This window comes from Dromiciops gliroides, chromosome 1 (genome assembly GCF_019393635.1).
Source record: "Dromiciops gliroides isolate mDroGli1 chromosome 1, mDroGli1.pri, whole genome shotgun sequence".
In the NCBI taxonomy this organism is placed as follows: Eukaryota; Metazoa; Chordata; class Mammalia; order Microbiotheria; family Microbiotheriidae; genus Dromiciops; species Dromiciops gliroides.
This window is the reverse complement of record NC_057861.1, coordinates 698640250-698655092: the sequence shown is the minus strand read 5'-3', so window position 1 is coordinate 698655092 and position 14843 is coordinate 698640250. Positions and strand designations below refer to the sequence as shown.

At 41.4% G+C, this 14843-nt stretch overlaps 1 protein-coding gene across 1 annotated transcript in view; it reads right to left on the bottom strand.

The window, feature by feature from the left end:
• Nucleotides 1-14843, bottom strand: part of NUP210 (nucleoporin 210) — a 163545-nt gene that overhangs the window by 20517 nt on the left and 128185 nt on the right. Inside the window, 6 exon segments of the mRNA XM_043977585.1 lie at nucleotides 142-316; nucleotides 3524-3615; nucleotides 8902-9060; nucleotides 9933-10064; nucleotides 11351-11431; nucleotides 14311-14490. Coding sequence (XP_043833520.1) covers nucleotides 142-316; nucleotides 3524-3615; nucleotides 8902-9060; nucleotides 9933-10064; nucleotides 11351-11431; nucleotides 14311-14490 — 819 coding nt within the window.

Below are 14843 nucleotides of genomic sequence, written 5' to 3'. Positions count from 1 at the left end.
AAATGGGTTTTTCTTTAAAAGTGCAGTTATCTGGTATATATAGAGGTTAAACTTCTCATACTTGCAAGGGGAAAAAGATGCATAAACCCTAAAGATTTTATTATCCCAGAGAGAGAAGGGCAAAAAATCATCATATCCCACCTTCACAGCCACAATAATGGTCTGGTTGACTCCAAATGGCTCTTGTGAAATCACTTCAATTGTTGATGTCCCAATCAGTGACCCAGATACCAGGAAGCCTTTCTCATCGATGTACACAACAGGAACCTTTTCCAATCCATCCAGAATGCGGTAACTCAGAGATGCGACTCCATCCCTCAAAGAAGCAAAACCAGAATCTCGTAAGAAAGGCATTTATTTGTACAGGAAGTTGAAGAGGATTATGGGGTCAAATCAGGGAAAAGTCTGTGTGGTTGGGACACTAACAGACTGGGGCCAAGGAGCTTTGATATACAATCTGAGTATCTGCTGCAGAAATTCTGATTCCAGACTGCTTAGGGGAAAATAAAAAGCCTTATCTTGCCTCAGCCATGTATCAGAACCCACTTGCTGTCAGCTCCAGAGCAGCCTCATCACTCACTGATTGAAAACTTAATTTGGAAAACTAATGGTTAGAGAGACAACATACTTTCTCAGAAGTTATTTGGTGAACAGTGTCTAATGGGCATTAATCAGCAAAAAAAGAAAGGCATGGAGGGTTAAACTTCCATCAGACACTTGAAGAATATTTTAGCACTTCAAAATACTTTTAAAGTACTTGACATCCTGATGGAAAGCCACAGCTAGATGCAATTCTTTCCCTTTCAGCTCTTCCATCTCAATTCCAAATTTGCAATGTTCCCAAGGCTCCTGATTTGAGTCTGTTGCTGCTCCCACCACACCTGGCCACTAGGGGGGCACTGAACCCTCCCAATGCTGACTACCACCTGGGAAATCGTACTTTCCCATGTAACTGAGGCACATGAAGTTAGGTTTTCAAAATGAACTTTTGCTAGGAGATTGGGAGTTGAGGGGATAGGTAAAAGAAAAGAATGTATTTTCTGAATTTAACTAAAATGTCCAATTGCCCATTGGTTGTTTAAAAGTTACCCCAAACAGGTTGTATTTCTTCACCAAAATCTAACTCACTGTCCTTGGACCAACTCACTATAGACTCTGACTGAGTCAGGATTCTTACCCTTGTTAGTGTAACTGTTGAACCTCATTCCTGGTTGTTTAGCCACCTGGAATAGAATTTTATAGCTGGAAGAGGCCTTAGAGGTCATCTAGTCCAAATATCTTATTTTGCAGATTAGGAAAACAAAGGCCACGGAGGCAGAATCACTTGTCCAAGATGACACAGGCAGTGAAAGAGGCAGAATTTGAACCCAGGTCCTTTGACTCCAAATCCAGGGTCCTTTCCACTTCCTCACACAAGGCAGGCACCATTCTTGCCTTTGAAGTTTCTGCATGACCTTCTACTTCCTTTATCAGGTAGAAGCACTCTTTCTCTAACTACTAGTGCCTAGAAGCAGACAGGCAGCACCACAGTGGATGGAATACTAGACCCAGAATTAGGAAGATCTGAGTTCAAAACCAGCCTCAGCCAACCACCGGCTGCATTACCCTGGGCAAGTCATTTCATCTCATTTGACTCACTTTTCTTAGCTGTAAAATGGGACTATTAAAGCACCGATCTCCCAGGGTTGTTGTGAGGATCAAATGAGATACTATTTGTAAAGCTCTTGGAAACCTTAAAGTGCTATATAAATGCTAGCTCCCTGTCTCCTTTTAAGTTTGTTTCCTATTCTCTTCCTCTCTGAAGGAGCCAGTCTGATGCCCATTTGTAGAATGAAATGACTGAGAGCTCTTGAGTTCCAAAAATATTGTACACTTTTCAAGGTAAGTGAACACACAGGTATGAATTCTTAAAATTCATCTAAATACCCATATTTGAAACAAAGCAAGTGCCAATCCCTTGGGGATGAGCTGAACAAACAGTAGTATATCAATACAAGCGAATATTATCATTCTATAAAATGATGAGGATCATGGAAAGACTTATACGCACTCATGCAATGTGATGGAAGCAGAACTATGAGAACAACATATTCAATGATTATATTAATGCAAGTGAAAAGAATGCTAAAACAATTCAAACTCTACATAACTGTAAGGATCAATCTTGGTCCCAGAAAAAAGAAAATGAAATATTCTTTTTTTTTTTCCCATAGAGATGGGGAAGCAGGGGTGCAGAATATGTTCCTTTTTTGGTTTAACTTTGCTTAACTTGGGGAGAAGTTAAATGCCAGAGGGTGGGGGTGCTATGACTGTGATGTAAACACAAAGTAAATCAGTAAAACTTTTTTAAAAAATTTACCAAAAGCCAGGTTTTTCCTTCAGTTTATTTATCTACAAAATGGTGGTGGTAGTAGTAGTAGCAGTAGTAATTTCACTATATAATCTATTTCATTAAAGGCAGCAGGACACTATGGATAGAAAACCAGCCTGAAAGCCAGAAATACCTGGCTTCCAGTTCTACCTTGACATCTATTATCTCATATAACCCTGTGCAAAGCAGTTAACCTCTCAGTTGCCTGTGCAACTCTCAAAGATTATTAATTGCAGATAAAAGTGCCAATTTGTATTAGTAGAGGGAATTTTCTAACCTGGGAGTTCTGTATACCTAATTTCAAATTCAGCCCCTCTCCCTAGCCCACCTACTGCATAGAATGAGGAAAGTGCTTTGTAAATTGTAAGGTATTATATAAAAATGAGTAGTTATTCCCTTAACAAATTCATAAAATGGATATCAGTAAACATGTGGTCAGTTACTTTGAAAACTTAGAAGATAGAGAAATGTGCCTAGGTGCCTCTAATGTCTAATCCATTCAAAAAGGCAGTGCCATATATTGCAAAGAACCCTGGATGGAGGGTAAGAAGACCCAGATTCTAGTCCCCGTTTTCATCTTACTAGCTGTTTGACCTTGGAAAAGATTATTTTATTAAAATGGGACTAATCACAACTGCTCTATTTGCCTCAAAAGGTCATTAGTGGGGCAGCTAGGTGGCGCAGTGGATAGAGCACCGGCCCTGGATTCAGGAGGACGTGAGTTCAAATCTGGCCTCAGACACTTAACACTTACTAGCTGTGTGACCCTGGGCAAGTCACTTAACCCCAATTGCCTTGCCAAAAAAAAAAAATTTTTTTAAATTAGTAAGAGTCACATGAGGAATTGTATGTGAAATGTTCTGGGAATCCAAAGCTCTACAAAAAGGTGAGCTTTTCAATAGCCTGAGGAGAAGAGAAAAATAAAGAGAGAATGAGTTGTAAAGAAGCAGGGAAAGAAAAGAAATGAGATGGGGTATGTGAATTTTTAATTAAACATCACAGAAAGCCACACAAAGTATTTCAAATTTTTCAACTTTTTTGAGAAACTAGGAGCCTCAAAACACACACACACACACACACACACACACACACACACACACACACACACACGCCCTTTGTGACCTTGTCAAGAACTCCATCTGAGGCATGTACCTGTTTGTCTGAAGCTTTATAAATGAGTTTGGTGACATTAATATTTGTTCGGCTTCTATTTCAGGATTAAGCAGTAGAAGCTTTTCAAATACCTGTAAGAGAGAGGGAGAGAGAAAGTGAGTGCTTTATTACCTCCAGTAACATCTGAGTCACACACATCTGTTTAGATTCTCTCATGCAGTGGGAGCCAAGAAAAGTGAGAGAACAGAAGGCTACAGCAATTGTTTCAAGCTACTTACAACTGAGTCATTATTGAACTTCTGTATAACAGTAAACTAAACTTTCAGACCGGCAGAAGACACGATGAAAACAACTGCATAGGCTATTTCCATCTGTTCTTATATTAAAATGAAGATGAGACCATTACCCCTTTAAGCAAGGACAAATCTGCTAAGAACGCCCATTTGGTTTTCCTACCTACAATTCTATAGCTTTATGTAAAAATTTGTGCAGACAAAAGGCCATAGAAAGCTCCGGCAGAATGACTCTAGTGCCATTCCAAATATGGTATTACCAATACCAAGACCCCCGCCCCCATCAAAGTTTCATTCCCTTCATGTTAACATCCTGATCTTTACTGATAGCTGCTCAGACTCTGATTTCCTGTTTCATCACTTCATTGCCTTATCTCATCCCCTCCCTATCTTGACACATTCCGACAGTATCTACAAAGACCCAGGGAAGTGGTGAGTCAAGCCACTATGAGATGAATTCAATCAAGCAGATAGTGAATCTTAAAACTCAGACCTAGTGCTTTTCCTTACATGTCTGTAGCCTTACCTTTAAGGCTACATTTTAACTTTGTGTGGTCTATTTGGGGTCAGTACTGTTAAGCCCTAGACACTCAGGGTCTCCTAGTTGGCTTACTCCTCTTCATCACAAAGGGGTGCCACCGAGCCAATATGGCCCAATACAACTATGGTGGAGAGACTACCATGAGAAGTCAGTCAGGAGATATGGTACAGTGAATTATCTAAGCTCAAACAAGTGACATCTGATAGAATGTAAGCTCTTTGAAAAAAAAAATGTAAGCTCTTTGAAGGTATGGGTCATTTTGCTTCTGTCTTTGTATTCCCATTTCTAAGGATATGACCACCAGATAGTAAGTGCTTAATAAATGCCTGCTCACTAATTGATTTTAGTGGCAGAACCAGGTCTCAAATCTGGGGCTTTTAAATCCAGCGTTCTTCTCAGCTCTACTCTGGGTGAAGTGTATTTCACAAACCTTTGGGTCCACTGTTGATTGCCATTAGACTCAGCCAGATTTCTGTTAGGACCTTGGTGCATGAGTCAGAGGTTTGATTTTCAATCCCTATTTGTAACTACCTAAAGCAAGACTCAATGAGTCCCCTCTTCTTTTTACTGTCATTTACATATCTATTTCTAGAATATACCTCTCCCCAAAGAATGGGGGAACTGGCATCCATTTCTAGTCAAAAGCAGTCTTAGTGTGTGGGAGAAAAAAAAAATTAGTCCTTCCCTGAAATCTCCACTTGGAGCAGAAACCAGTGTCATCTCCGGGGAAGGGCCTCTTCAGTTAGCATGCTTTCTGAAACCTGCTTTTTTCTCTCCTTCAGTAAGTCTGATCTAAAGACCTCAGAATAAGCTGTTTCCATTTCTCTACTCCACTGACCTCGCCTGCCAAGTGAAAGAGAACCTGTTTGGGGGAGCCCAAGTGGTGCCTGTTAACTGCCCTACACCTAAATGTCAGGACTGAAAAGGCCAGGAGATAAACTGTCCTCTAGCCTGAGACCTGGACACTACCGTCCCCAGAGATGACCAATGGAGAGATGATACTTAGGAACAGTAATTTTCCTCTTCCTGTTCTTAACTATCACCATCACTGCCATCGCCAAGAATATCAGTGTTTATTTGGGCACAGATGCCCCAGAGAAGCGCAGAAAACACCCCTTGCTTCCTGACCTGGCCTTGCTGGGTGCAGCTGCCTGCTTGTGGGCAGGACAAGGTGGTGAGAGTTCCCAAGCATGGCCTATTGTCAGGGAATCATTTCAAAATGGCCGGGGAAGGAGACACAGGCAAGAGGTACCAAAGAGAAGAAGCAAATTCCAGGCAGTGTCTTTTACTGGGATTTCAGTGGAGTGCTGCAAGTAAGGGGATATTGACAGACTTTCCAGGAAACATGGAAATCCAACTGGGCTGGGCTTTAAAAGACTGGCTCTGCTCCTTTGTACAAGGGGTTAGAAAGCTCTCTCTTCCTTCCTACCTCAATCTCCTCCAAAAGCTAGCTCAGCTGCTACCTACTACATAGCCTTTTCCTACCTCACCCCCGCCCCAGTTATTAGCACTCTCTTCCCCCAAAATTACTCTTTATATAATCAATCAACAAACACAAATTAAGAATCTGCTGCGTGTTTATTATTCATTCATTTGGGTTTTTTGTTGTTCATTTAGTAGTGTGCTAGGTAGATACTAGGGATACAAAAGCAAAAAATGCTGACAGTCTCTGGCCTCAAAGAGCACTCTACTCAATACTTGGTACACAGTAAGCACTTAATAAATGCTTTTTGGGTTTTTTCCCCCATTTATTTTATCAGGGGAAATAGCGTGTGCACATGAGAATATACAAAAAATATACCTAGCTATGTCTGGTGTTCGGGGTAGGCACTAGCTGTGGCTGAGGTGGGAGGAAAGTACTAGCTGCTCCTGGGAAGGAGGAAGGAGGCCACTAGCTGCAGTGGAGGTTGGGAGAAGCATTATGTGGGGCTGGGCTGGGGAGGGGGGCAGGGGGGAGGAATCAGGAAATGTGGGAGGTGAGGCTTGAGTGAAGTTTTGACAGAAGCTAAGGATACTAAGAGGCACAAGCAAATAAATTTATTTTATATGTACTTACTAGTGTATATATTTTATCCTCCCATGAGAATAAACTCCTTGAGGGCAGGACCTGTGGTTTTTGTCTTTGTACCCCTAGCCTGACACAGAGTATGGCTTTTAAGAAATTTCTTTCTTTCTTTCTTTCTTTCTTTCTTTCTTTCTTTCTTTCTTTCTTTCTTTCTTTCTTTCTTTCTTTCTTTCTTTCTTTCTTTCTTTCTTTCTTTCTTTCTTTCTTTCTTTCTTTCTTTCTTTCTTTCTTTCTTTCTTTCTTTCTTTCTTTCTTTCTTTCTTTCTTTCTTTCTTCCTTCCTTCCTTCCTTCCTTCCTTCCTTCCTTCCTTCCTTCCTTCCTCCCTTCCTTTCCTTCCTTCCTTCCTTCCTTCCTTCCTTCCTTCCTTCCTTCCTTCCCTCCCTTCTTCCTTCCTTCCCTCCTTCCTTCATTCTGTCCTTCCCTCCTTCTTTCCTTCCTTCCCTCCTTCTTTCTTTCTTTCCTTCCTTCCTTCCTTTGTTCCATTTGACTTTCAGATTTTCAGGCTCCATCCTCCAGGCTTTATATACATTTGTTAAACTGAATTGCTAATAAGCATCACCTGTTACTGAGAAGCAGCCTAGCACAGAAGCCTTGAATAAAATATTTGGGTTGGGAAGGAACTTAGCATGGGAGCTAACCTTCATTTTGACAGACTGTCAAACCTAAGTACAGAGACAAATTGACTTGCCCAAGGTCTCACCACCAGTCTCTCCTTCTAGGCTGACTGCTCATTACTCCCCTCTCACAAGCTCTGCATTCTGACCACTGTGGCTTCCTTACCGGTCTGCCCCCTGCACAGAATGCTATCTCTCACTGCTGTGCCTCGTGAAAACTTTTTTCCATGCCGGAAATGCTCTCCCCACTCACCTCCTGGTCTCTGATCAAGTTCTACCTCCTTTAAAAGTAAAAGACCTTGCTGATTTCCCCAAATTGCTCTTTATTGGTTTTGTGTATCTCCTGTGTTTACTCATCTGTGAACTTGTTATGCTCCCCACTCCAGGGTAGAATTTAAACTCAGTGAGGGCAGGGGGCTTCACTTTTGTTTCTGTGACTCCAGAACCTAGTGATGTGTCTATAGCGTAGTAGTTGCAATAAATTCTTGCTGAGTGATTGGAGAGGAATCAAGTCCAAAGAGTTAGAGGCAACAGTGTATAACATAAAGTGCTGCCTCCTGAACAGGTAGCACGGGACCAGGGGTTCTCTGACCCTAAGCCACCTTCTGTTGTTGCTGAGTCAGTTTTTCAGTTGAATCTGACTCTCCATGACTTCATTTGGGATTTTCTTGGCAGAGATCCTGGAGTGGTTTGCCATTTCCTTCTCCAGCTCATTTTACAGATGAGGGAACTGAAACAAACAGGGGTAAGTGACTTGCCCAGGGTCACATAACTAGTGTCTGAGGCTGGATTTGAACGCCGGTCTTTCTGACTCCAAACCAGCACTCTATGCACTGAGCCACCTAGCTGCCCTAAGCAGCCTTCTATAAGAGCCAACAGTCAGGAAGCAAATAGGACAGTAAAGGATCTCACACCCTTAATGGCTAGTTTCATTGCATTTATCCCCACAACTTGTCTGCTCTCTCCATGGGCCCATGCCACAACTCCACAGTACAGCTTCAAGCAGTCTGAACTTCATGGAAAGCTGCTGAGATCAGCCATGTTCTCTTTGAGCCTAAGTTTCCCGAGCTGTAAAACTCTGTGTAATAATACCTATGGTTCCTGCTTCTCAGAATCAAATGAGATCTTATCTATAAACTTTAAAGCATTATACAAATGATGATGGTAATGTGTGTAGTTGAAATTTATATAGCACTTTACAGGGCTAGAACTCAGATCTCCTTGTCATGCAGACGACATGATTATGGTGTTTGCTGTGAATGCACTGGCACCTATCCACCACCATGACTTACTCATTGAAAATTGAGTGGGAACATAAACCAAGCAATGGATTGGCCTAGAGTGTCTGACTGTCTGTGGTTTCTCCTCTGTTCCAGACAGCCAAGGAAGGAAAACACACATGCAAAAAAGAAGGAAATACCAATAGCCCCACCCTTCTTGTTGGTAGCTGGGTTACTGAAGGAAGTGAACCAGAGTCCCTGGTCTCTAATTCCTCCAGGTAGGAAAAATGGGGTCAGCCATAATCCCATTCCCAAAGTGGGAGAAGACCTATGGATGCATCCAATCCCAACCTGAGGCAGGAATCCCCTCCAACATACTGGGCAAATGGTCATCCAGCCACAGCTTAAATATGTGCAGTGAAGAAGGATTCATTGCCCACTGTGTGACTCCCTGCCCTCACTGCTAAGCGGTTTTTCCTTCCCTTTTAGCCAACCTCCTTTTTTGATCCTTCTGGATGTGTAGGTAGTGATGTCCCTCTTGCTCCCCCATAGCACCAGTCTGCTCCCTCTTTCCCATAACAGCCCTTCCCATACTTGAAGAGCCTGATCAGATTCCCCCTGCCCAGCTTCACAGACTGATTTCTTGTGCTTGTCATTCCCCCTTTGTGTGTCTTCATATTTACCTGGATTTGGATTTCGTCTGAAAGCTCTCTTGCCAAGCCATAGAGCTGTCCTGTTGAGGGATCCAGGGCTTTGACCACAACTTTCAAACCAGTTCTCCCCTTCACTCGGCCATAAACACTCATAGCGAAGTTATACTTGGATGGGAGCCGGAGAGAAGCCTGGAATATCAACATTTTCTCGAACACGGAAAGTTTTGGCTTCTGCCCAGAGGAGCAGGGCCACTTCCAACACCAACTCCAAACCCTTTCTGGTGCAGCCCAGGCCCCAGGTGGCACATCAGGTTCTGGGGCCAAAGGGCTAGTCTGGTCTTTGCTTTCTGCCCCTCTTCTTCCTTTCTAGTCAAGATAGCTCACAAATTCATTTTAAAAACCCCAACTCCAAAGGAATGAGAAATGGCAGTCACCAACAAAACAAACCCCCAACAAGACATCCATTTTATACTACATGTTGCCCCTTACTTCAGAGGACACTAACTTCACAGAGGACACTTACTTCAGAGGAAGACTAAGATAATAGAGCAATGCTCAGTTTGGGAACATGAAACCAAGATTCAAATCCTGGTTTACTCTCCTTTACTGTGTGATGTGACCACATCAGCTGACCTCTCTGAGCTTATTTTCCTCCAGGAAAATGAGCTAATAAAAAAAGTTAGAGCTAATTATGTTTCTTCCAGTCACCTCACAGGCTTGCTATGAATAAAGGGCTTTGAAAACCTTAAAGAACTATCAAAACGTAAGTTAATGTTAGTTGTACCATTCTAGATTCAGTTTATGAGAACTTAGCCACACAGAAACAAGGATTTTTCACCAAAAGACATCTAGTAATCTCTTTAAAAAAAAAAAAAAGAAATCACAGCTTTTGATTCGCTTATCCAGGTTACTGCTTTCCTCTCTGACTTAGAGACAGGATGCCTCCTATCTATCTATTTCTACCAGTATGTGGGGAACTCAGACCAATGCTGTGAGGGTCAAGGCCCTCTTATGGGTCATCTGCTTGTAATGTGGGACCCTAGTGAGACATAGACAAATACCTCATTATGTCTCGCCCTGATGTCCAGGATGTCTCTCTTGGTGACAGACCAATGAAAAGTCAGCCCCGGTATAGCATTCCCAAAGGAGAAAGGGCTTTGGTTGTTGGTAATCCCTGTGACATAGACCGGCATCTAAGAGGGGAGAGGACAAGTTGTATCACTGTTAGTAATGAGAAAGGAGGTAAGATGTTAACAGCAGAGAATATGTGTTCACAGCATTCGCATTTCTCACATAACACAGTCATGTTAAAAGAGAGGCACTGTGACCCAAGTGAATAGAAAAGTGGCCTCAAAAGCCAGGAAGTCCTGGGTTCAAGTCTCATCTCTGAAACCTACTGGCTCTGTGACCGGACAAATTACTTAAGTACTCAGCGAGCTAAGCAATTCAATCAGACTCTTCTGCTGAGGTGCATTGGGAGAGGGTGTTTCCATACCAATGAAACAATAAGTTCAGTATTTATTCCTATACCGAACACAAGGTAATCCTAGAATATAAACCATCCTGTATTGTCCTTGATTACTTTGTCTTTTAGCGTGAACCTTCCAACTAGTCTATGAGCTTGTTAAGGACGGGATCATGACTTCTCATTTTTTCACTTTTCCCCTCCCCATTAATGTCATGCCTTCCCCTCCCTGCCAGTGTCTAACACAGGGGTGGGGAAACTGTAGGTACTCAATAGTTATTGGTTGGTAAACTGAGGATTTTTGTCTGGAGGAGGTAGAGGCAGAGGCCAGCTTCACATTGGACATTGTCCCCCATCCCAATGAGCATGTGCTGTGGAAAGGAATGAAGGACCAAAACCTCACCCAGGTCATTTGTTAATTATATCTTCATTTACTTTTGCTCTCTCTCACCTTCAGCCTGGGATTCAAAGGGAGGTAAAAAGGCAAGGGGTTTTTGTTTGTTTGCTTGTTTCTAAGCCAAAACAATCTACCTCACCCAGGGGAAATTAAGTACAAAACCCAGCAGGAGTGTCAGGATCCCCAACCCCTGAGCCCAATGTGCCCTGAAGAAAAAGGAGGGTTACTGAAGCTGGATAAGATGGATACTAAGATTCTCTAGTCATCATCACTGCCCTCAGATCACTCCTCTGGTGATGTGGAGGTGGAACTACATGGTACTCTTTATTTTTTCCCCCAGGGCAATGAGGGTTAAATGACTTGCCCAGGGTCATGCAACTAGTTAAGTGTCAAGAGTCTGAGGCAGAATTTGAATTCAGGTCCTCCTGAATCCAGGGCCAGTAGTTTATCCACTGCACCACCTAGCTGCCCCACTATATGATACTCTAGGGATCCTTACATCACCAATATTCTATGGCTCTGTGACCTCAAATTAACAGCATAACCTGGAGAACAAGATAATAACGTAACAGCATGAAGGAATGAAGAAAATCTGCACGCACACCCCATCAACTCACCTGGGTCCCTGTCTTCATCCTTGTGATGGGAGCTCGAATTCTCACAGCCTTGAGATACACCACCTCCACATCTACTCGATCCTTTAAAAAAAAAAGATTTAGAATCTCTCAATGGCACACTGGCCACTAAGCAGCCTTAGGGTTAGGTCTTAGGACTAAAGAGTATGAACCGGACCAAGGTGTGATACTTGTCATCAAAGGAAGCCAGGAAGAGGTACCACTTAACTGGACTGTATAGTTAGGAGATCTGAGATACAGGACCCAGGTGACATGGACAATTGGTAGCTGACTGGGGTGAGGCCTCCTGACTGTCAGCACTGGGCTCAGCTAGAGCTGCCTACCTACCTCCCCTGCCTCATCTGTCATAAGGCTTTAGATGTTCCCCTTCCCACCATTACTCCATCCCTAATGGAGATACAAATCTGTAGAGGGGGAAATAAGTTGTTCAAAGGGAGGGAAACAGCGATAAAAATTGGAACCCAAATGTATAAATAAAAATGTTTATTTTTTTAAAAAGTATCACTATAAATAAGTTCAAAGATTCAGAGATGGAAGGGGTCTCAAATTGCTCTGTTTTACTTAGTCCCTTTCTCAGCAAATTTTTAACAGTTCCAAATGAGGCAGATAACTTTTTAAAAAATCATGACCTTGAGGATAAAGGAAATAACATGCTTAAAATAAAAAAGAATTCCACAAAATTATATCCTTTTTAAAAAAGTTAAATAACAAGTTATCCCAGCATGTTAAATCATATTCCAAAATAAATTTCAAGTGATAAGCAATCTAAATATAAAAGGTTATATCACAAAAAAAATTATAGAAAAATGTATGGATACCTTTTCACAATTATTTCTAGGATGATAAAGTGGGGAATTCTTAAGCAAACAAGAGACAGAACAGATGATAACAGAGAACATAGACAAAATTGATTACATGAAATAGAAAAGTTTTTCTACAAACAAAATCAATATAGTTAGGATAAGAAATAAAATTGTAGATTGGGTAAAAATCTTATGCATCTTTTTTTTTTGCAGGGCAATGGGGGTTTAGTGACTTGCCCAGGGTCACACAGCTAGTAAGTGTCAAGTGTCTGAGGCTGGATTTGAACTCAGGAACTCCTGAATCCAGGGCTGGTGCTTTATCCACTGTGCCACCTAGCTGCCCTAATCTTATACATCTTTAATAAGTCTGATTTCAAGGATATATAGAGATGTAACACAACTGCACAAATATCAAGTCATTCTCTAAAAATAAGTAGTCAAAGTATATGAACAAACAAATCCCCAAAGAATTGCAAACTATTAACTGCCCTATGAGAGACTGTTCCAAATCACTAATAGGAGAGATACAAATGGAAAACAATTCTGAAACTTCACTTCACACCTGGAATATTGCCAAAGATGACAAAGATGGAAATAGTCAACTTTGGAGGGGCTATAGGAAGACCAGAATGTTGATTCACTGATAATGGAGATATAAATTTGTCCAACCACTGAAAAATAATTTGAAATTTTATATGCACATGTATAACCTGTAACAAATTATTTACCATCTCAGGGCGGAAGGAGGGTAAGGAAAGAGGGAGAAAATTTGGAACTCAAAATAAAAAAAGAAAACAAATGTTAAAAAATGTTTTACATGCAATTGAGAAAAACAAAATATTATTTAAAAAAGAATTTGCAATTATAGGAAGAAGTGACTAAAATATATGTCCTCTTCGATCCAGAGATGATCTGCTGGGCATGTACTCCAAGGAAATAAAGAACAGAAAGTTCTGCTGTATATGCCAATATATTCAGAGCAGAACTTTTTGTGATAGCAAAGAACTAGAAACCAAGTTCATAACTATCAACTCGGGAATGTCTAAAGAAATTGTGGTATATGAATGTAATGAAATACTATTGGTAGACTATTATTATTAATCTTCACTAAGATATGCACACCATGGAAGATATCTTTCTATTGAGAATGTTTTCATTTTGCTTGACAAAAATCAATAAAAGGGGGGAGGAATGCAGCAACTTGAAATTTTCATCCCTGATGCCATCTTATTCTGTCAGTGAAATTAAATCTCTCCACTGGTGGAAGGAGACAGTAAGAGAAAAGAGTTTCAGTTCTGTGACCCTATCTCAAACCTGCTTCTCAATGCTAAGTACAAAAACTGAACCTTTGACCAGTTGAAAACCCACTGAAATGAAGCATTAAAGAAGTCTACTGCTTGGGAAGGAAGAGGGCTCCTAAGAATCCTCCAAAATTGCTTATGTCCTCTGCCCCCCATTTCTCTAGAAAGGAAACTGGATTATAACTTGAGGCAACCAGATGTAGAGGAAGAGATAGAAGATTCCAATCCAGGCAGACAGTGATGAGAAGAATTCTGGGGAAATTTCTTAATGGAAATTTTAGTTCTTCTAGTGGCAAAAAGATATAGCCTCCTAAGTTCTCCCCAAATAGAAGCATGAGTTTGCATTAGGATGTTCCAGTCTCCAAGTCTTGACCCTATAACATGCTGGGGCTGAAGGTTCATTAAACTCTCAATTTTAGCAGGTACATTAAAGAACAAAAGTAATTTGGAATCACTTGGCTATTCTGGCTTTTGCAAATGTCATATGCCTTTTAACTGACTAAATGTTTGTTCATGAAATAAATTCTTTTCCCCCCCAACAGCATAAAATGAGGCATGAACTCTAATCAATGCTCAATTATTCATGTTAATGGCTGTCAGGTCTAGCATGAATCATTGAAATTGTGTAGATAATCTATATACTTCCTCATCAAGATTTCCATTAGGACTATTAAAAATAAGTAAATCAGACAGCTGAATGTTGGTTCTTTTTCCTTCCTCTGCCCAGCCCCCATGGAAGTGCTGATGACCCAAAGGTTAATAAATGGAGGAGGGGGAAAAGGACAAGAAGTAGTATCCCACAAGAGATAAGCGAAGAGTTACTGAGGGGGTACATTACCTGAGATACTACGACAACTTTTCCAGTCTCTGCATCAACAGCTTGAACAAGCCCTGATACTGTCCCATTGCCAACGGTGAGGCCCCTGACCAGACCCGTGCTGTTAACTGAAGCAATCCTCTCATCACTGATGGAGAAAATGATGTTGGATTGAGGTTGGGGACCTCCCTCCGAAGTGATCTGAAGTTGTGGGAAAGAGCAGTGATTATCAGCAGCATGTCCTCAAGTCTTGCTCTGCTCTAGTTAATACTTATATAAATTTCCATTTTGTGGATGTGACAGATTTATTCTAGACAGCAACTCATCCTCACAGAGCTGACACTTATTTTGCTGAAAAGTATGTTGACTGAATCCAATTTAAGCCTCCACTCTGACAACATGTTGTAACAGAAAGGTGGCCAAGTGTGGACATGTCTGAGGGCTGGAAAATCTGGGGACAAGGAAAATAGACCTCCACAGAGGGCATGCATACAATCCAATCTATGGTTCTCCACAGAGCCCCTCACAGAAAGACAAGGGGCAAGAGGAGTGTC